Below are 24,350 nucleotides of genomic sequence, written 5' to 3'. Positions count from 1 at the left end.
CAACCCTGTTAATTCCACAAGTTTTCCTCTCTGGAGAGTACAGAAGTGATCTTTAGACTCATAGTTCAATCATTTGTTTCATTGCACTGCAGAACATACAGTTTGTTGGATGTTTCACTTTGCTAGACTGGTTCAATCATTTACTTCTGTTAAGTAGATGATGCTAAAACTACAACCCATTAGATTATCTTTAACAAAAACACATTTGATATTTGGACCAAAGACAATTCCAGCTGAATGCCCTTCATCAGACTTGAAACCACATACTTGACACACCTATAAATCCCCAAGTACATATGTTGTTGATCTCATAAATGAGACAGAATAGGTCAAAAAAAAAATTATATAAAAGGGTTCAGATTTGATATATTACACATACAACAGCCATGTGCAAATGTCAGGAAATAGAATTAAAACATTATATCCAGACATACTTAACTACACACATCTCTATATAATACAAACCTTTCGATTTTTATGACCCCATATAATGGGACCCTCTTTATCTCAAGGTTAAGTGTCCTCCTATGGCAACAGCTCCATTAACCCAGTTGAAACTGGAGTCATGTCAACTGTCTTGTCTTCATTCTATGGCTAATGTGTCAAAGAGTGAGGGTGTAATTGTAACTTCCTTTAGGGTGGGTCAAAAGGATTCGGTTGCAGAAACTTTACAAGTTGTGAAGCGCAAACCGGCTTCTGCAGTTTTGATACAATAATCAAAAAACAAACAAACAAACAAACTAAAAACAATAACATTAAATTAACATTAATTAGCAAATAATACTGTTGTAGAAATGTTTCTCCTAAATTCGGCTCAGGAATTGTTAGTATTTAACCAAATGCTCAGTGTGGTGTTCCAGCTCTGGCCAGAAGCCTAATAGACAAAATCACAATTTACAAAATATGAGGCATAGTTCTTGTAACTTAACAACAAGTGGGCACCGAAATGAGAGATTTGGAGTTACCATCTAGGAAAATGTAACCAGAGAATAAGCAATGATACATTCTGGTCCTACTTCAATCAGTACTTTAGAATACATGTGTTAACAACCTGCTGTGTTAGGACTACTGGATGCGGCAGTTTTAATGGTCTGCCGCCTACACTTCATCACAACAAACCAACCTTTTCATTTATTCGGAGGTAGTGATGACACATTTCAGCTGAAACAAAGAAATGAAACGTCCAATTAAATTAGTTGCAAACATTTTATATCGATACACTGTACTATTAGAATCACAGATGTCATTGATTTCTGTATAATTCCACCCATTCATTTAGCTGTAAAATTAAACTAAATATGACAGTAATATCTATAAAAATAAATAAAAACTCAATGGTAGTGATAAAGTGTGTATGTTTGGAAAATGCACATTTTGCTCCCAAATGACAGACATTTTTTTATGTGGTCCAGATAGGCATCAATATAATGTGATACAGAGTATTGCTAGTTCTACTCAAGGAGTGAACAATTCATTGATTTATTGAATCAAGAATTGTTTATCACACATACTCGACTCAACATGAGCGAAGTGTGCAAATTGTCAATACTTGCAGAACACGGAATAGGCTTATTTATCCTTTATTGAATATGAGGGTTCAATAAAGTGAGAAGAAATGGAAGACTAGACACTTTTATTTTTTCCGTTTTAAATGTATTCTCATATAAAATGAGAGTTCTACTGTATATTAGATGGCCTTTATTATGTGGATTGATATGAATCAAAGATATGGGCTTTAGCCAATCTACTCCCTCAAAATAGTCATTATGCTTTTATATTCAAAGTAAAGTTGCTCAAGGCCTATTGATTAGTCAAGGATGAAGTGTATTTCTTCAGTCAGTTCTTTAGAAGGAATTTATGGCCAGACCTTAAAATATGTTAATTGAATACCCCTGACTATTTAATGTATAAGAAATACATTATTCATTGTGTTTAGTTTAGTTTTTATGTGTACATGTTACTTACAATTCTAGCTAAGATAAATACAAAAACAATGTTTGAGTTTTCATCTGGACAGTCCCGCAAGAAAGTAGTTGAAGAGCCCTGAACTAGGGAATGTCCATAAAAGTTTAAACTGGTGTCAAGTGTTTTTCTCTTGTGGTGCATGGGGTTGGGTGGTGGTGCACAAGGCTTATTGGTGCGTTTCTGTCCTCTCGGGAAGTTCGTACTTACGAGGTCATAAATCATAAATATGATGTGATTTGCGTTCAAGTGATTTTTAGTTGAAAAGAACATGTTTTTTCACATTCTAGCATAAGCAGAAAGCTTTTTTAGCACCACTGAAACAAAATGAAAAGCAAAGCCATGCATAAGGTGTTTCATTAATGCTTTATCTACCTATGTTATCTTGTGTGACCACATATAATGATGGAAAATGTCGTTTTATTGCAAATGCTTGTCGCTGCATAAAGCAGTTAATTGTGTCTTGCATTCTGTAACAGAATTATTAACAATAACAACATGCTTCTACCATGATTCTTAAATCAACACACCCCCAAACTCGAAAATACAGAGTTTCCCACTCAGAACTAACACTTTGTGGTGGCGTGGTGCGCTTAACTCGAAAATATGATCTTTCCGACATGACTTGAATGCACCATATAAGCAGGTGTATGTAGCAGAAAAGAGAATAAATGAGTGATGACAATTATTGAGGCTGTACTGTTTCCAAAAATGCCTGTTTGATTTTTTCCCACTCCACGCAGGGAATATGTTTGGGTGCAGAATGAGAAACGTATTCCTATTTACATCCGAGGATGTAGCCAAGGCCATCTCACCAGAGAGAAATCCCTGTTTTTCCCTCTGCCATTATTTTGGCCTAAAACATGAAACATGCCGAATTCCCGTGAGTCAGATTGGGCATCGTTTGATATCTGCAACAACTGTGTTTCTGTAAATAAAATGAGATGAGAGATGAGAGAGGAGGAGTGGAGAGGAACATGAGCGAGAGATGTGAAGTTCTATTTCAGGATCGTCTCTCTACAGATTTGGAATAATAATTTACATTTGTTTATTCTCCTCGTTTAATGAACACAGTGCATAAAAGCTGATTTCAATTCTCATTCCCACACACACTCTGTATGCACTATGCATTCATTCTGGCAGTTCATTGTCAGGTCTCATTTTTAATGTTAGAATGCGTCCTCCTTTTCCAGCATGCAGAGACAACTGTAAGACACTTGTAGGTCGATGTCTCCGAAAAGAGTAAATCAATCAGTTTTATAAATCACATCAATATTGGCTCAATCAATAGCATGAGCTTGGGGTGGGACTATCTGTTTGTATGACCAACGGTTACATACTGTGACGAATCACATACTTGTGTAAGTAGGCGGGTGAGGGTTCTGTTCATCCTGTGGATGCTAAAGTCCAAGCTATAAGTAATTTTTCTGAGCACCTGGAAGACAGGCTTAGTTTTTAGGAAGCTGTTTTTATAATTCCAGTCTGATAGGAGTGCTTCATTTACTGGTGGTCAAAGGCAACTATAGGGTTAAAGTTTAAACACTCTTTTGTTTTATCAATAGTCAGAATTCAGCTGCTCTTGGAGGTTTATATACTGCCTTATTTCCTCAGTTAAGGAGCACTGAGTCTCTCACAGTGTGACACATGCAGAAACATAGACTCCCATACACTGCTGCACATCATAGTAAGGCAGGATGAAGTCAGTATAGTGATTAAGAGTTGTTTGTTATAAGCTGTGTTATGACATATGTTGGCTGTTCTGAGTAAGCAGAAGCTTTGCTCTAATCCTTGTTACTAGCGACAGTTAGAACCTCAGAACAGTAGCAGAAATATACGCTCATTCGTTCATTCATTCATTAAATCAAGTAATCTATCTATCTATCTGTCTGTCCGTCCGTCCATCCTATTATCTGCATCAATTGTATGTAAAATTCTGCATTTGCAATGAATGAGATACACAATACTAACCCTTAAAATCTGCAACATAAATATAAAAGATCTGAATGTCTCTGCAAGCACATCCTGTTGGAATACCCCGCAGCATATCGGGAGAGAGATCTGGCTCTGTTGTCATATTCAGTTTTATTTTTTGCCTTTCAAACAAATCTTTACAAATCTATTCTTATTTTACATGAGCATTCATGTTCACAAAATTGGGTCATGTTGTGCTTTCTTGTTTTTAGATCCCTATTTGAATAGTTTTTTGAAGTTGTGTTTTTTGACTAGATGTATATTGGTAAAAAGGTCTGCTCCATATTGACGTTTATTCTGGCAGAGGACTTAGACACTCTTAACTGTCTCGGGTTGATGAACGCGCCGGCACGTCCTGCTGGATTTTTTCATCATTACAGCGGAAACAACATAATATTCTCCATCATTTTGGGTACAGATAAGTGTAAGACATCATTAGAAACTATAAAGGGTCTACTTTTATTTAGAGACTATAAAGGGTCTACTTTTATTTGTGTACCCTCACAATAACAACAGAACCTTGTGCTTTTCAGCAGTCTCTGTGTTCGTGAGCATTTATCTGAAACTCTGCGAATATTTATCACACAAACATGAAACATATGTCTAAAGAAAGCTTAAAATGTCGAATTTTAAATAAAATTCCAATTTAAAACAAATATTCTCCTGCAGTGTAATCTGTATGAAACAAAGCGATGTAAAATTTCTCCTGGCTCAGCTAATTATTCCTAATGTCATCACACCCATGGGCAGAGGGTGCTATTCATATGGTAATGTGCTGTACGATCAATGCAAATGGTAAACGCCCCCAACTGTGCTTTAAAAAGCATCAAGTTCATTAACTTTTCTGTGCGTTTGGAAGATCGCAAGATACACATGCAAGGATACTCCTGGATAGTAACGAAGATTTAACATTTTCCTCAGAAGAGCGGGAGTCTGATGAATGTTTGTATTTTGAAGAGAGACTTGATCCAGCTGAGGATACAATTTCAGATGATTAAGTCATTTAGTTTTACTTACATATTAGTTGACATGCTATTTTATATAAACATGTACATATTTTACTAGTGGGACTGTTTCCAGACTTGCCAGCCAGGATTCAGAGTATTGACATTTGAAATATGTCCTAATAGAAATTAATGAAAAATTATCTCATTATTTACTCACCCATCCATTATGTGTATGCCTTTCTTTTTCTGCTGAAAACAAACAAATATTTTTAGAAAAATATATCAGCTATGTTGGTCCATACATTGCAAATGAATGGGTACCAACATTTTGAAGCCCCAAAAAGACATAAAGCAACATTAAAGTAATCCATTTGACTCCAGTGGTTAAATCCATGTCTTCAGATGTGACAAGTGGGTGAGAAAAAGATCAATATCCTAGATCAATGTCCTTTTTTACTACCATTCTCCGCTTTCACCTTAGCTTTCTTCTTATTTTGTTTTTGGCGATTTACATTTTTCGTGCATATTGGGCAGGGAGGAGAATTTATGGTACAAACTGACTTGTTTCTCACCCATATTCACAGAAAATACAGATTTGTTTGTTGATATCTAGGTTATTTGCTACAAAGTGCCTCAAACAAACTCTGAATGTCTTTCAAAGATTTAATGTCACTTATCTGGCAAACTTTGACAAATCCAGTTATTAGTTCTTCCTCAAAGCCATTCACTGTTTCAACTTTGTACCTTGTAAACACAAATATGCTTCCAAGTGGAATGATACAAAAAAATCCCCTTACTCTACGTAAAGCCAGTTAGTATGTTTGCCACTTTTGAAGTTATAAAATATGGGACACTCTCTCTAGAGTTGTAGATGAGTGGGAGTTGCTGCTGGTTGAAGTTTTCAGGTGGTCCCTAACTAAACCCTTCACATTTTAGCATGATTTGGCAGAATGTGAAGACTTTTCAGATGGTTCCTTACCCACCATAGGCACAATTTCTTATGAATATCAAGGTTAAATTAATGATCTTGAACAATTTTGCGGTGATGCCATTGGACTAGCTTAAATATAGGACAAATCGTGTCCCGTATTGATTCGATTTTGGACGCATCATTTCATCTTTAAATACGGATGATCCTGCATTTTACAGGATGGGTGCCACCCTACCAGCCGGTGAGATTACAGCTCGTTATATCAAGTAAGTGCATTCCAGTTTGGTGTGCAAAATGCATCAGACTATCAGTGAATAGATTGAAGGTGGACATCAAATTTCATCAATATGTCCATTTTAAGTTTTACATTTATGTTTTTAAAAATGTCTTCCCAGTGGGTGTTTAATTTACCTTTGCTTTGGGTTCACATTTCAGTTTGATTGTTTGGGCACCAGCTCTATCACATTTCATTGGAAGCATCAATAGTGCCCCATGAGTGCTGGAGGTACTGCAGACGTCAAAGCCACTTAAGCAGCCTTATTCCTGAGGCTAATGAAAATGGCCAGCCTGGCTTTACTCATCTGGAATATGTTCAGCTAACACAGATCAATATGAGCTCCGATGAGGATCGCTCAGGGCATGCCAAGCAGCTGGAACATCATGCTTTAAAAAACGGAACACATCCACCGGGCCTGGAACAATTAAGGTGAAATGGAAAGCAATAGAGGAAACAAAAGGGCGAGAAAGAGCAGCAGGGGAAAACAAAATAGCAGAGGTGGAAATGTGGGAGGTTAAGTGGTCTTATCAGTTACTACCCATGATGCCACAGTGGTGGGCGGCTCATGATGAGACAGCTGGGACGTGTTTCTGATATCTAAAAGGGCAACCTGTGAGATGATTGGCGGGCTGAGGAAAAAGAAAGGAGTGCGTATGTTAAGTGGATTGGCACTCCGTTGGGAAATAATGAGCCTGGAATGACACTGCAGCTGGACGCCTTGGATCAGACAACGGGAGAATCTGTACACTCCTAAAATAAAAATATACAAAAAAAAAGAAGAATCTCATGCATTATTCACAGGCAGTGTACCTCTCTTTTTTCTTCTGTCTTCTGATCCTTTTCTACTGGAAAGGAATAAGTGCTTGTGCCTTGCTGATATGTGTATCGTGTTAAGTACTACCCACTCTTCACATCCCAAACTTCCCTAATGTTTTAGCAGATATATAGCACTTATTCAATTTGTGAGTGTTGCAAAGACATACAGGCCGTTGCCTGCAGACAGATGTATAATTAATTAAGAACACTGTAGAACCCAATATAAAACAGCTATTCATCTGCTTATTTATTTAAACACCTCTTCTTTTTAATATTGAGACTGTGATATGTGTGGGTGAGTTAAAAGAGCAGATCACAGAGAATGGCTTTAGGGGAACTAATAAATACATTTAAATAAATGTGAAATGTGAAGCATTTTGAAGGCTCAAGAATAAGACCAGGTGGGATGGTAGTTCAGATTAGTACACATTGACACTGGCTCCACCAAAAAAACAATTATGCATTTTATTTTATCGCAAAATGAGTTTTCATTGCGCATTTGCCTGCTGTGAGCTGTTACAATTGAGTCCACTGGGTGCTGTGGATATGTGTTCTTGAGTTGTTGGATGAGAGAAGGAGATATGATGGCACATGTGCTTTTGAAAGCAAAGTGTGGCAATACTTGTAATATTTTGATTCTTATTGAATTCTACTCTATTGATATTTGGTTCTTGTTGGAATAATGCAACAACGGACAAGGATCTGCTTTAATGGTGGAAAGAAACTGTAAAGCGGTACGTGAAACTTTGAAGCTTATCAAAATAGTTTGTGTGTATGTGCATTACATTTCTAAACACGGGTAGAGTATTTAATAAAAAGCCAATTTCATTTGTTTTTATATATGAATTATAAAATTGGAAATAATAGAAATATGATGGCCCTTATGTCGAGTTTATATACAGTATGTGCATTACCCAAATTAAATCAGCATTGGTTTCTGTGTTTCTAAGCTGGGGGTGAGTGCAAATGTTTATTATTATTATTATTATTATGATTAATGCATATTGTAAATTTCATGTTTTTCCCTTTAAAAGTTTGTTGAAGTTACTTTACTTTGAAACCATTCTTCGTAACGTTTGGGAATATAACAAAACTTAAATGTCACGTACCTATCATACTTTTATATTTTAAATTACATTTTAATTGACTATTTTTTACTATTTTTTGTAAAAAAATATATATATATTTGTGGGTTCGAGTACAGCCCGATAGAGGAAAAGCACCAACAGAACAAATGTTAGTTCCATCTACTGGCCAGAAACTCTTTGGCCCTGGGTCACCATTCCATTCTTATCGTTGAGCCCTGTTTTTTTGACAATATGCCTAATATTTGATCATTTTCCATTTTTTTGGTTTGTGTGTGGAATCGTGTAGCTCCAGACGCCTGTGCTCTTGGCTCGTACCTGTAATGAGGTGTGTCCCAGTGGCAGCTGTTCTCATTGGGCTGTAAGATGCCATGTGGTCTGACAGTGCCATCTGTGCAACGAGTGCCAGATGCCAACCTGTCCCAATCATGTCATGCCAAGACCTGTACTCCACCTGTACAATCACCATCAGCAATTAATCTTGCACCCTGTCACCCTGTCACTCATTAAAAACACACTAAATGAAATCTTTCAGAAAGGATAACAAAAGATAGTGTTTATTCTGTTGTGTGACACAGTAGGATGCTGTTATCATGGGGCTGTGGGTCACTTTAGGGTAGTGACTAGCAGATCAACTGTCACTCAACAGGGCAAAGGTAGGACAACTGTTCTGAGCCAATTAGAAACAGGCGGATCCTGTCAGATCACACAATGCGGCTTCCTAACTGACCTTAGAACAGCCAGTCAGGGACAGGCAAAACAACATAATAACCGACCTCTGACCAGATAGAGAGGAGATAATAAAATGTATCACACAGAGTGATGTTCTTTGTGTCTTGAGTGATATTATGTAGGGAACATGAGGATTTCTCATGCTTTGAGTTGGTTTGCATACCCAAGACCTTTGCAATAATGTGGAGAGCATGATTTCCAACTAATGCTCACAGTTTTTTAAAGGCCACAGCAGAAACAGCCCAATGAGTCAAAAAGGGTTGTCACCATGTTTGTGTATGTGTGCATAGAAGAAATGGATACTCTATAAGGAAGTCCGTTATTCGGTCTACTATAGTCGGAATCGGATACTTTTCTTACTACTTGTGACGTATTTATAATGGCAAAATAGTAAAAAGAGTATGGTAATATGTGATTACAAATTTACCCCAGTTTAGTTTACACCCATTGCTATATTTCTATATTAGCATATTTAAATAACACTCGTAGGTGTGGTTTGGTGTTTTTTTAACATATCTTACCCCCTTTCTGTCCTTCTCTTACTCTCTCAGTCCACTTTTCTCAGTAGGCTTAACAGTGCTGGTTAGAATTCAGAGGGAGGCTTTATTTGCTTTGGTCCCAATAAGACAAGAAAGGAAAAGACAGAACAGATTGAGAGCCACCGTGACCCAGATTTTGGTCAATTTCTGACCAAATTTCCCCCCCCCACACACACATACACATACACCAAAGACCTTGTCTAATAAAAACTGCAGAGATGACTGAAAGATCACCAAGACTCTTTGTGACAGGAAATAGAGGATTGTGGGTAAAAGCATTTGTTCAGTAAGTGAAATTGTGTTTTTTGATTGGCAGGCCTTATTCATTTTAGTGTAACTGCTCCTTTGTTAGGTGTGCTGTTGAATGATTGCACATTTTATTGCCACCTATTATATTAAACATTTCAGAATATAATTTTGGAAACTTAATTGTAAGGTACTTTTAATTATTGCATTGCTGTTCTAAAAAAAGAGCATTTCTTTGATTTTTCACCCATAATTGCCATATTTATCTAAATAATATACACAGTAAATGTGCATGCACTGGGCTGGTAGGAGTTCTTATTTAGAGAGGGACTGAATTTTCCAAAATATATTCAGTGCACGTCCTGTACTCCGGAAGGTGAACTGGGACTTAGTACAGATGGCAAGGGAAAAGAGAGCAAAGCCTGACATGGCCTGTCATTTACCCAGACGGTACGCGTGCGTGTGAAAGTGAGTGTGGTTATCTGCATTTTATGTTGGAGAATAGCTGTCACGCCCTGTCAGCTGTAGAGAGGCTAGTAATGACACATATTTATCAACCCATATGTGCATGGATGTGGGTAACATTGCATTTAAACACTTAAAATTCCTTATAAATAGGATAACTTTTATTTTTGAGTTAAGCCTTTTCAGTTCCTGTGTGTTTTTGACGGTAGCTTCTCACCTCTGGATAAGCAGTTAACTATATGGCTTAATGTGGTTATTAAACCATAAAAGGCTACAATTCAATAATATAAATATATAGCCTTCATGTGGTGCATGCTTCAAGGTAATGCGTGCTCTGCTCTCTGTCATCTGCTACACACAGATCATGCGTGATGCTAATGATCAGAGAATATTTAGCATTGAAGTGGACTCATGATGCAGTGCTGTCAGTGAATGAGCGCCCAGCTTCACACATTCCCTTTGAATCGCACATCACATTAAATCATTACCTCATGAAATCACAGTTTTTATCATGCTTTATCCAAAGCTACTTTCAGTGCACTTATTAAAGGGAGAATCATTCCGGAGCAACCTCAAAGTGCCTTGATCAAGGTCACTATGGTGGTGACTGTGGGGATTGAACCAGCAACATTCTACTTACCGATTCTTTGCTATAGCCCACTACGCCACCACCACTCCTAATCATCTGAGGTCTAATCATCACACTGGGACATATCATGATTTTAATTTGGTTATTTTTGTAGTCATACATTCATTTTATCCCAAATGTTCAAAATTATGTGACATCCCGCATTTTATTGTTAATTCTACGATTCCATGTTCATACAGTAACCCTCTGTAACATCTCTACTCTCTCTCATTTAATTAAAGTGGCAATAAATAAATAAATAAATAAAAGTAGATTTTTTTTATATTTTCTGAAGAAAATGTGAATGATGGTGCCCGGACAAATCTGGCTGCCTCAATTCTAGACCCCCTTCTGATCAATCGATTGATCGATCAATCAATCAGAAGGCAGGGATGTAGGCTACTTTCATGTATAAAGAACCATTTAAACTTTGAAAAAATAGTACAGTTGAATTCAGAAGTTTACATACACTTAGGTTAACACTCCACAGATTTTCATTTACATTTATGCATTTGGCAGACGCTTTTATCCAAAGCAAATTACAGTGCACTTATTACAGGGACAATCCCCCTGGAACAACCTGGAGTTAAGTGCCTTGCTCAAGGACACAGTGGTGGTAGCTGTGGGGATCGAACCAGCAACCTTCTGATTAACAGTTTACCAGTTATGTGGTTTAGACCACTACACCACTCCATTTAATATTAGCAAACTATAGTTTTCTTTGTGCATGACACAAGTAATTTTTCCAACAATTGTTTACAGACTGATTATTTCACTTTTAGTTGACTATATCACAATTCCAGTGGATCAGAAGTTTACATACACTAAGTTAACTGTGCCTTTAAGCTGCTTGGAAAATTCCAGAAAATGTTGTCAAGCCTTTAGACAATTAGCCAATAGCTTCTGATTGGAGGTGTTCTGAACTGGAGGTGTACCTATGGATGTATTTTAATTCTTTATCTTCAAACCCAGTGTCTCTTTGCTTGACATCATGGGGAAATCTAAATAAATCAGGAAAGAAAAAAAATTGTGGACCTCCACAGGTCTGGTTCATACTTAGGAGCCATTTCCAAATGGCTGGAGGTACCACGTTTATCTGTACAAACAATAGTACGCAAGTATAAACACCATGGGACCACACAGCCTCAGGAAGGAGACACATTCTGTCTCCCAGAGATGAATGTAGTTTGGTGTGAAAAGTGTAAATCAATCCCAGAACAACAGCAAAGGACCTTGTGAAGATGCTGGAGCAAACAGGTAGACAAGTATCTACAGTATATACACTGTAAAATGAGTCCTACATCGACATAACCTGAAAGACTGCTCAGCATGGAAGAAGCCACTGCTCCAAAACCGCCATAAAAAAGTCAGACTACAGTTTGCAAGTGCACATGGGGACAAAGATCATACTTTTGCATAAAATTTCCTCTGGTCTGATGAAACAAAAATTTAACTCTTTGGCCATAATGACCAACATTATGTTTGGAGGAAAAAGGGGTGAGGCTTGCAAGCCGAAGAACACCATCCCAACCTTGAAGCATGGGGGTGGCAGCATCATGTTTTGGGGGTGCTTTGCTGCAGGAGGGACTGTTGCACTTCACAAAATAGATGGCATCATGAAAATGATGTGGATATATTGAAGCAACATCTCACGACATCAGCCAGAAAGTTAAAGCTTGGTCGCACATGGGTCCTCCAAATGGACACTGACCCCAAGCATTCCTCCAAAGATGTGGCAAAATGGCCTAAGTACAACAAAGTCAAGGTATTGGAGTGGCCATCGTAAAGCCCTGACCTCAATCAAATTTGTGGGCAGAACTGAAAAAGCTTGTGTGAGCATGGAGAACTACAAACCTGACACAGTTACACCAGTTCTGTCTGGAGGAATGGGCCAAAATATTGTGAAAAAGCTTGTGGAAGTCTACCGAAAACATTTGACCCAAGTAAAACAATGTAAAGGCTATGCTACCAAATACTAACAACGTGTAAGTACACTTCTGACCCACTGGGAATGTGATGAAAGAAATAAAAGCTTTCATCACATTCTCTCTACTATTATTCTGACATTTCACATTCTCAAAATAAAGTAGTGATCCTAACTGACCTAAGACAGGGAATGTTTTCTACAAATAAATGTCAGGAATTGGAGTTTAAATGTAGTTGGCTAAGGTGTATGTAAACTTCTGACTTCAACTGTAAGTGTGATATTACAGATACAATATGATTTATTTAATGATTACAAATTATTCAATTACATTAAATGCCATTAAATTAGCTATTTACTATTACATTTTAAATAGTATTAAAATGTACTATTTACTAATTACTTGTATTATGTTGACCACATATCTTTTTATATCCACTATTAGAGGACATTTAGATGAATAAACTTGAAGAAAAACACTTTCAATTAAACTGAAATCTATTTGTAGTCATTAGAAAACAAAATGTCCAATTTTTGTAATTTATTGAGTTCATAATTTTTTTATACTTTTTCTTTCTCTGAAATTTTCTGTGGACCCCCTAGTCCCTGGGATTCCTGAACCCCATGTTGACAGCCCCTGGCTTCAAAGAGTAATAGCAAACCTCTCCTAAATAAGCCACATTATTTGAGGTATTATTCATGTCCACAGCACAAACAATACAGAGCAAGTGTTCAAATCCCTAACCCTAAATGCTAGGGTATACTTTGTTTTTCAGCATTCCATTATGTTTCAAGCATGAGTGCTCTAGCCTTTTGAAATATTCTGTTTTGACTGTGAGCCTTATGGATGTGTTCGATGCACAATGTCTGCTTTGAGATTCTTTTTTAGTACAGTCAACTCCAGCCACATGTGCAGACGACACAGTTCACTGGGCTTGACGTGGACAGTGTGCATGTACTTTGCTGGTGAGAAATTTTGCTTCATTCGTAATGTGCGTGAGACGTAGCAGCACTCGGAAAACCAAAGTACACTTTGGCCTTAACTATGATCAGTAGCGATAGTGATGCTTGCATTAACAAAAAACTGTTTTTGTTTATATAGCACATTTCGTCTCTTTAACCCTGATTTGCCTGTAAACAAATGTGGCAGCAATTTTCTTATGCGACTGCCTAAAATGCAGGCAGAGAAATGTGCACCAGCCCTGGCACCCTCAGCCGGCTGCAGTGTCTGGCACTGTCTGTGGTTAGTGGTGGGTGATTTATGGGGATTAAGCGTGCCTGTTGGCAGCATGCTACTTATGGGCATCCAATTTGCTGCCTGTTTCCGCCTACTCTTCCTCTTTCCCTCCTTACTCCTCCATAGATCCGTGGGTGCTGTAGTCAATGGCATGGTGGATTATTCTTTAGACATAGCGGGTTGCACAATTCTTTCAAGAGCTTTTTATAGAGCATCAATTAGTCTTGGAAAGCATGAAGGAATATTCCAGACGGATTTGTAGTAGCAGCAGTTGTAGTAGAGGTGGGAGGCATGGAATAGTCCTTGGCCATGTTGATCTCTGTGCTCTAATGATGATGAAATGCTACCAGAATCTACCAGCACTACAAGCAGGAATCAACCCCCCCACTTATTCAAAATTTCTGAAGTTTGTTTTCATACTTATTTTGGGTGTCATGGTATTTTAAGAGCTTTGTTTTGTTTATCTGCAGTGCAAACAAAAACAAAGTAGCCAGCCACATAAAAGGACGACTTTTAGACTACACAGAATCCTCTACCAATTGTTTGCATGAACGGTGGACACAACAAATGAGCAAGAGGTAAAATTAATTCTACTGTGTCTAGGACTCACATATCTGCCTGTTAACAAATCGGGTAGGATTAATGGGCAAACGTCATGTCACATATTTAATGTTCATAAGTAAAGCTTATTCATTTATTTTGTGGTTCCTGACTTTTTGTTGATTCTACACCCCTGACTACAAGTTGTAGTTTTTTGTTAGTTCTTTTGCTGTCACCCTAAGTTTGTGCAGCCATTACTAGATCATATCAGTTGATTGTGCAGTTTGGCTTCTGCTCTTTTCAAAGATGGAAGCCAGTGAAATAGTAAGAGAACAACAAATGCTAAAGTTTGAGCTGTATCCATTCATCCATCTTCTATTGCTACTTGTCCTGTGTAGGGTTGTAGGTAGTGCTGGAGCCTACACAAGCTGTCTTGGGCTAAAGGCAGGGAAACACACTGGACAATTGACCAGTGCGTCACAGAGCTAACACACACAGACATACACATTCACTCAATTTAGAGTTTCAAATTTACTTAACCCACATGGGGGAAACCAGAGCACCCAGAGGGGTGCCATGCAAACACAGGGAGAATATAAACACTCCACACAGAAAGGCCCTGAGTGAGCTGGGACTTGAACCATGGACCTTCTTGCTATTGGCAACAGTGCTAACAGCCGAGCCAACATGCTGACCAGTTTGAATAATGGGATCCATACAAACCATCCCCCGAACAACCATTTTTTATCCATTTGTGCCCACATGTCCAGAAAGCAGCTTTTACACCAACCAAACAATACTAACTTTGACTTCAGTCAACACCAAAAGACAACAGATGTAATACAGTTAATTGTCACAAAAATAACACAGAAATTCACTAAATAGTGCCACTGTTTGTTTCCAAAAGTGTTTTACAGATTCTTTAGGAAAAATGAAAAGCAAAGTGATAATCAGTGCAATAAAAACACCTTAATGCTTTGTATAATTGTTATAAATGGCAAATTATCTTGACATTTTATATTAATAGGTATATTCTAAATATATATATACAGTATTTATGGGTCTATATGCACATATAGCTTTTGCCAGTGTGATTGTATCATACAGATGAACAAATGGATTGGATTTACGCTGACGGACTACAAAAGAGTCGTGTTGATTAGTCGAGAAATGATGATAGTTTAGCTACAGTCCCTTTAAAATCTGTACTTTTAATTAGTGCTGTTAAGGCTTCTCTGTAATGTGTCATAGTTAAGTGATCGAGAAAATAAACAAAGTCTGAAGGTGTAAAGCCTCTGAGTGGAACGGACTCTCAATCCCCAACGCCTCGAAATTAAGGAATTAATTATTTTTGGAATCGACTCCTAGCCCGACAGAATAGTGAGTTTTTGGTTTGGTTTTGTAAGCACATCTTTGCATAGTTCTTGTACAGCATCCACTTCTGTGTCTGGTGGCTTAGTCGCCACTTTTTCAGGCACAGTAACTTCTCCAGCTCACCCACTTTCCTTGCATGTTCTGAATGTGTGGCATGTCCCAGAGGAGACCTTAGCCTAGATATTAGAAATATCTCAGATGCCTCAGGAGAGTGGTGCGCCAACCCCTGCCTTATGGCTGCCTGTCTGGTGGAGGTAGAGAAGTGGTGGTTTTAACTGGTTCAATACACAAAAGGTGAAGCAAACATTGGCATTTTCCCCTAAAAATGACATTATGACATTCAGATGAGGACATTGAGCCAGCTGTGCTAAATGGTATCAAGGATTAAGCGATTCCAGATGTACAGTGAAGGTGAAGAGAGAGGCTAATCAAAATGGAAAGAAAAAGGGCTAGAATGAGGGAAAATGCTTAGTGGAGAACTCTCTCTGTCTATTTGAAAGATAATGGCAGTAATTGGACAGACTCACAGTTCCTCTCTGTGTGTTTCACTCAGATAAAGAGCGCAGTGTAATTCACTGGTGCTCTGCGGCATGCTCTCTCTATTCGGAATTAAATGTTCTGCACACAATATGTGGCGCGTGGCCAGCTCTGGGATGGAGCTCAAAATGAAATGGCTGTTTAAATCCCCTTGGTGGTGGCTTACAGTGGCCGCTACCCCGGCCTGCTGAGTGGAGCCCAGGACTTTAGAGGCTTTCTGCAGGCAAGTCTCTCAAAAGCTACTGCTATCATAACTGATGTGTTTGGGGTTCAGCTTCGCAACGCATTTTGTTTTGAAGACTAATTCTCTTGATTTACTGGTATTAAAGCTTTATGTCATAAATGTGAGCTTGGAATTGAGGGTCTAGCTAAATCACATCCAAAATGTTTCAAATCTACACTGCGAGTTGGGATGTTAAGACGTTTTCTTAATCGATAATCGTTAACGTTAATGAATGAAAATGTATTAATCATTAACAATAATAAACTGTTAGTGGTGAACAGCTTAAATCCCCAAAAATACACACACAAAAAAATGTATACACAGTGTGATTTTTAACTGGTCTAATGCAAACTTGGAAAGGCCAACATCAGAGAACAAATCCGTACCAATTACGGAAACATAAAAAACATGAAAGGATGAATGTACAGCTTATTTTGTTTATATATCATATAAAGAAATACACTTAACAAAATGTAAGTATTGGTATTTTCCTCTTAATATATTTTCAGTTCAGTGTATTTCTTTTAATACATTTAGGCTGTATATTAATTGACATTCATATACTGCTAATGCATTACTGATAATAATAACTTGTATAGAAGATAAAGATTTGAGTTGATTAAAACTTCATGTTGTATATTGTTGGATATTTCAGACCTTACGTTTTCATTTGAAATTAAATCAAATAATAACATGCTGTGTGAATACAGTTCATAACTTACCTCACACTGCTAATGGTGAGATTTCAGGTGAATGTACCTGCATGCTGTCCCAGCAAAGAACTGATGTGATTGTCTGTGTGGATGACACAGGGAGGCCGGCGAATCAACAATGGTTATTGTCTTGTTGTACTTAAACACATGACGGTTTAGCTATTCAGTAAACTTAATATTCATCTATAGAGAAATGCTCCATGTAATCATTAACCCCCACTAATTACATTAACACTAAGGGATTCGCCCCTATTTTATTCTGTGTTGCTGACAGGAAGTAACATGCAGCTCAAGTAGCAGTGCGCCCTCTAGCAGTGGAGGACTGTACGGATAGTCTTTTTTCTATCTACTGACAAAGAATAATTGATCATTAATTATTCGTTAACATCCCTAGTTGCAAGTAAATCTGATATCATCCAATATCATTAAAAGAAAAATGTAAATATAGCCCATATTAAAAAGTTTGCTTCATATTTTATTTGAAAATTTTACCCCACAATACTGTATCAATAATGTAACACTAAGAATTCATATGTTTTGCTACATTTAAAAAAAAAAAAAACACAAAAAAAAAAGAGATTGGACAACAAGAATGTGAGTAGATGAAACATAGGTCTACTTACAAAAACTAATTAATATGTCTACTATATATTCATTAGATGGATAGATAGATATTTTGCTAGGTTACATGGTAATTTCTGTCCTCCCTCAAGATAATTAATTTACGATTGCTCTAAGAGTTTTCCGCTCAAAAGGTTAAAATATAAATAATTAATTTCATAAGAGAACTATAATTGCAAATAACCCCAAAATACTTCACACCATTACTCGAGTTCGAACTTGAGTCCGAGTCATGAGTCCAATTTTAATGGACTTAGACTTGTCACGGACTTGAATGCATTTTTACTCGGACTTGACTCGGACTCAAGCCTTTAGGTCTCTGGATTTTTTTCCAAGTCCAGCCAAGTCCATGGCATTTGTGATGCAATGACAAACAAACAAATAAACAAATAATGTAACATAGGGTGACCATACATCCTCTTTTTCAGGATAGCTCCTAATTTAAATGTACTTAATTTGAGTTTTAGATATTTATAATGGAAAAAAAGCCAAAAAACAACAAATCAAAAAAGGTTTTTTGCAGTGTATAATGTTCGAAGACTACCCTCTCTCACCATTTTTTCACCTGTATTTCACAATAAGGGTGCTTCTGTATTTAGTAATTTTGTATTTTTCTATAATTTCCTCATGCTTTGCGATCTATATCACCTGAAGCTGTTTGGAAAGTCTGGAGTGCTCTGGACCGTAAGCTGTGTTTTCTCTCCTCGATCAGGCACGAGATGCAGTGCTCCTCTTGCACACTATAATTAGTTTTATATCTGATCTAATGTTACGTTAAATGAGATCAAATGACTATTCGACACATTTTTATTGTCGAAGTTATTGATAACGTTCACTAATCGTTTCAGCCAAAGTAGATTTTGAGTGGACATACAACCTTATACTTATCTCCTCCCGTTTGATACATTGATTTATTTATGGTTAGTTGCATTTTAGTATTTGCATTTAGCATTATTTCCTTGCTGTCAGGGAAATCAACCCTATCAGAATAAACCTGTGACCCATTTTTGAGTTGCAACCCACCATTTGAGAGCAACTATTGTAGATTATAACTTGTGAAAGTCCTTATATTGTATGTCTTAGACTCTGGGACAATCATGATGTTCTGCTATGTTATGTCTTTGGAGCATCGACTGATCTCAGTCGATACGTCTCGAGCTGTATCGATTTTTAAGTGATACCATGTTGTTCGGTTGGCCTGCCTGAGCAGTTAGCATCAGTCCCTGAGGTCTTCTCTCTTACTGATTGCTGCTGGGGGGCCGAGTGCGGTGAGGTGGAGCGGGTTTGATCTGCTGATGGCTCTGGCACCTGCAGTAATGCTACAGTGCCACTGAGGCCAATTAACACATTAAGGGTGCATCCCAGCACTTGATTGGTACCAAGAGAGGAGAGTTCTGCATAAGGAGGCAAAGAAGGGAGGGTGGATGTGCACAGGAAGATTGTAGGGAATTCATTTGATGTATGGTTTGGAGAATTTATTCATTGAAATGAACCATCCAAACATACCAATTTGCTTAAATGAATCAGGCTTCCCAATACTATGGATCTGCTGGTATTTGGGTCAACTTAAATGTAAGCTGAATGATACACTTGGGTTTATTACATCTTTTAGGGGTTAGGATGCAAAAAAATATAAGGGAGATGTAACTCACCACACAACTCTCAGACCACAACCCCCCGGTTTTAACTGAATTAAACTGGACCCACTTTATATTAGGTTTCTTTAACTACTGTGTATTTAAGCATTTGGCGCAACGTACTTACTAGGTACAGACATGTTGTTGCATTTTACTTACAATTAAAGTACCTTCATTTAATAACATATGTAGTTACTGTTAACCTTACCCCTAACCCTAAACCTAACCCTCTAAACCTTAACCCTACCCCTAAACCAAACTGTACCTCAACCTCAGTAGCAGCTAATGTGGATCTTGTGAGAATTTTGCAGAGCAACATATGGTTACGTTGTATGTATGTATCTGAATGTTTGTACATGGTAGTTAAAGACACCTAATATAAAGTGGGACCAATTTGCTAAATATTTCTCCCCATTCAAACTGCTTTAAAAACATCGGACAACATATTACTGATGAGCACCAGTACAAAGACATATCATCTGATTGGCATTAAGAAGTGCAAGGGTTTTGTCTGGTGTGGAGCATGGAGAATTGCGACCGACCTGAAGTCGCAACAACTCATTACTGCCAAGCGAAAGAGGCGTTTAGTTAGGCAGCACTGTTAAAGCAGCCAATGGTCGCTGAAAGCTGAAGTAAACAGTTTGCAAATCAGCAATGATCTGGAAAAACAAATAAATAGATGGAGAAAACACAGCAACAATTCCCAGAACAAGAATACACTTTACATAATGTAACAGGTTAAACGTATTCAGTACAACATCTTTTCTCGTCCCCTTTTGCAGCCCTTACTGGGAGTGAATGAGATGCCGTGTCGAGGCTAGAGGCAGCGGTGGACTGTTCCAGACTCAGTGGAAAGCCCCTCTAGATGAGCCAGACACAGCCACCCAGCTGCACGGTAAAGGAATAAGGATTTAATATGTCAACAGAGGCCGAGCTCCAGCCTGCTGCCAGACCCAGCGTCAGAAAGGATTCCAAGAAGAGAGGTAGGAGGCCCTCATATGGACACATGTGTAAACACACAAACACTCATGCAAGTCAAAGAGGCTCGGGGATTGTGCAGTTGGTCGGGGTCAGCGTTAACATCACAGGCATATTATAAAGATACCACACACACACAAAACAAAGTGCCTCCAATACAGAATGGACTGGAAGACACATTGCAATCAGGCTTATTGGATTTAAGTTTAGATTATAATTCATTCTTACTCATTAATTCGCTTTGGATAATAATTTGTCTGGAATATGAAGTTCATTACAGTTATTTACAGACAGTATAATACTTATGGATTTTTTGTGTGTTTGTCTTTGTGTGCACACTGCCTTGTGTCCGTATACGCAGAGAAGTAATGTACCATATTTGCCCTGTCACTAGCTTCATCATTGCTATGGTTCACACTCCTAAGTAGGCACTCAGACAGATGTTTTGTGAACAGACCAGTGCCAAGGGGCCTGCCGGTCATTGTATGGCACTGCACAGGGGAACAGGCTGTTGTCTCTCGTGTTGTCTCTCCCTTTTGTGATGTCCCACCTGTTCCTTAGTGGCCACACAATCCTGTTTTGTGCCGGGCTATGTGCCTATGAGTTCGTGGTAGTAAAGCTGATGGATGTTGTGGCACCAAATGTCCTCTAGACCTGAGAAATAGAGAACAGTGAGAGGTTTTTACTATCTGATGCTAACATATAACGTTATTTCTAAAAACAAGTCCACGAAATGTGATTATTTCATAGAGGTGAATATTTCCATAATAATGTCCCATCCAAATGGGGATGCATCGATGTATCGGCCATCAATATTTATCAGCAATTATTTACAAAACTAAAACCATTGGCAAATTTGTTTTAAGTATGAAAACACAGATATGAAAAACTGATGGTTAATTTATACTTAACTATCAATACACTTTTTAAAGACTCTTTGGATTCAAATGCACAATCCAGAAATAATGTAGCCACATAATGTAGCAATTGGCCAAAGTGTTGGCACTCCTAAGAACATGTGATATTTAATTTAATCATTCTCATTCTCACATTAATGAGGGAAAACCTTTGTTATAGATGTGACAGTTGTGAAAGCGGCACTAACTTATACATGATGAGGTAAAACCCTCCAAAACACTTTGAAACCAGCAAACTTTGACTTCTGAGTCATTGATATGGTATCCATTAAGGCTGCACGATTGAGTTAAGATTGAAATCGCAACATGTTCTTGCTCAATTACCAAAGCTTGAAAGGCTGCATTTTAAAATAGGCTGCAATCAGAACTTCGGTCAGCGTTGTGTAAGCAAGCGGCACCCTCTAGCGGTCTGGACGGCATTTTCCAATGTCCATTACACCACAATAGAACTTAAAATAGTGTTTTGCTCTTTTAGTAAATAATTTTTTTTCCATGATGTGGTTGACATTTCTGTGGAATTGCTCAACATATGCATAATATGAATTGTGTTCTGTTCTTTTGAATAGCAAAAACAGAAGTGCAAAAGTTTTTTGAAGTACAAAATAACCTTTCTGAATCAATCAATAATCATGCCATGATTTGTTTTGCTTTTATTATTTATATGTATATACTTTATATATGTATATATAAAGGCAAAATATTGGTATCGGCATCAGTATCGGTTACAACTGTTATCGTATTTGACAGAAATGTTCATATATGTGCATCCCTACATGCAAATATTCTAATTACTTTTATTTTTTTGTTAGCATCTATTCATTACAACTAGGGTCATGGTTTTGCTTGGAATTCAATAGTAGTTACAGTAGGTTTATGATGTGTTTGCGCTGAATAATCATGGTAGTGGTAGACTAGTGTTAGTGGTAGTTATTTGGGCCTGTGTTGACTAGTCATGGATTATGTGACTTTATTTGTGCATGTTAGAGCTGCTAGCTGAATTCAATTTGTCTTAAGTTCATCTTAGATTCATTTATTTTATGGTCGGAAGAGATATATAAAACAGCAGCCAAGGATTAGATTGTTAACCTTTCTTTTTATCATGTAGCAAACAAAAACAAATGTAATTATGCCCCTGAGGAGGTACATGCACACACAAATAGACTTCTTTTATCAATAGCACTGCCTTGAATATCTAATATCTAAACACTAACAGTGCTTATTCTCTGCCTGTCAAGGGTCGCAAACAACACAAACCTGTCTCTTCAGCGTCTCCATAACACGCCTGACCTGCATCTCTATTCTCTATGGAAAATATTTAATTAAACCTTCTGTCTATTCCCATAGCAACCATTAGAACAGGACAAACTATCGCAAATCCCTCTGTTTATGAGCACAAAACACCACTAATGTGTTGCTAATGACAACGACCTTCCATCCCTGTGGGAGGCAGTTTAATATGACCTACAGCATGCAGTTAATGACAGCCTTCTCCCCATACAATGATATTATGCGATCTGTCACCATTAATAGTGACTTCCCTGTGGACTGGCCTCTGAACACCTACCTTAACCATAGTTCAAAATTAAATGGATCCTTTTGCTGCCCTAAAGTCATTTCGGAATGATCGTATTTACAAGATCAGCACACTTTTCACCATAATTTCATAATTACCATTGGGAAACTTGACTTTCCAAATTGGAGCAATTAAAGAGTCATTGTGGAAGCAAACTGGCATTGTAAATGTTGTCTGTACAATTTATTTTGTATTCATTCATTCATAATGTTGATGAAGAATAGCTATAAAGCTAAAAAGATGTTATTACTTATGTAGCCAGTTTATAGTGTGAAATGCTTGTCCAACTAAGCTACATTTCCCATAATTCTCTGTGACAGCATAAGCATAATGCAAATACATACTTTCCCAATCACACACTCTCTTCTACCTTCTATGTTTCTGGATTTTAGCATTTCCACTTATTTCTACAATTAGGGATTTAGTTATAATTAGGGGATCACTTTTTCTATAACTAGTCATGCCATCATAAAATAGAGTAGACAGAGAAAAAGTAATACATATGTAGATTATTGAAAAAAAACTTTATATTTTACATAATATAACAGGCAAAAAAAGCACACTGCAAATAATAAAAGGAAACTAACTATACAATTGTGCACTGTTAAAAGTTAAGTTCATGAACTTTTTAAAGAGATGAAAATGCTTCCCATATATTGTGTTATTGACATCAATGGCCATGCTTCCACTCAAAATATGGTATTTTGGTGCAAATGCACCTGCCATTTGGCAGAAGCTAGGCAAATTAGGCAGGTACCAATATGGGCACGTGCTTGACATGCCCTCATCCAAAAAAACATTAACCAAACTATGCAAGGTTAAAAAAACTAAAATAATAAAATAAATAAATACTACATTAAAAACAGATAAACATGGATAAACATGTTTTGTGCATTGAGCCCTGAAATACTGCATGAGACCACTGAAATTATAAACATTTTTGGCACTGCATTGGGTTGTTATTTGATGCCCATTGTAAAAATTATGTCCTGAAGCAAAACCAGTTGAGAACTACGGCTTTAGACAATTAAATCTACACACCAATCACAGTCATCAAGACACTGAAGACAAGTCTTGGGATTACATCGGCGTTAATGACATTGGTACACACACATTGCGGTTTAAACATGCCACTAAATTAATTGAGGAATAATGAACCAGGGTTTTGTGTGCGGCTGAGTCCCGGCAGTCCATAGAGGGAGACCATAATAAGAAGGAGACGAAGCTTCACACACACACACACACGAAAGTGAGTGCTCTTGGGGCGAGGTGTAATGAATATGAATGTCATTAGGGCACATTAGAACACCGTATCTAATAAATAAAGCATTTGCTGCAGTCTTGATGAGCTCTTTCCAGCTGCCTACCCCCCTCCTAGCTCTCTCAATGCCTCCCTCTCCTTATTATTTCTAATTAATAACACAAATAGGTGTGAACGGAGCCATTTATTTAACCTTTTTTCAAAAGCCCTCTATTC

At 37.6% G+C, this 24,350-nt stretch overlaps 1 protein-coding gene across 2 annotated transcripts in view; it reads left to right on the top strand.

The window, feature by feature from the left end:
* The window catches only part of LOC127621597 (disabled homolog 1-like), a 216,489-nt gene that overhangs the window by 52,599 nt on the left and 139,540 nt on the right, over positions 1–24,350 (top strand). For both annotated transcript variants that reach the window (XM_052095260.1, XM_052095261.1), the window contains exon 2: positions 20,188–20,388. In XM_052095260.1, coding sequence (XP_051951220.1) covers positions 20,322–20,388 — 67 coding nt within the window. In that variant the 5' untranslated portion in view covers positions 20,188–20,321. The remainder of the gene's footprint in view (positions 1–20,187; positions 20,389–24,350) is intronic.

The sequence above is a fragment of the Xyrauchen texanus genome, chromosome 28, assembly GCF_025860055.1.
Source record: "Xyrauchen texanus isolate HMW12.3.18 chromosome 28, RBS_HiC_50CHRs, whole genome shotgun sequence".
In the NCBI taxonomy this organism is placed as follows: Eukaryota; Metazoa; Chordata; class Actinopteri; order Cypriniformes; family Catostomidae; genus Xyrauchen; species Xyrauchen texanus.
Note: the sequence above shows the minus strand (reverse complement) of the source record. Positions and strands in the feature narration are given on the sequence as shown.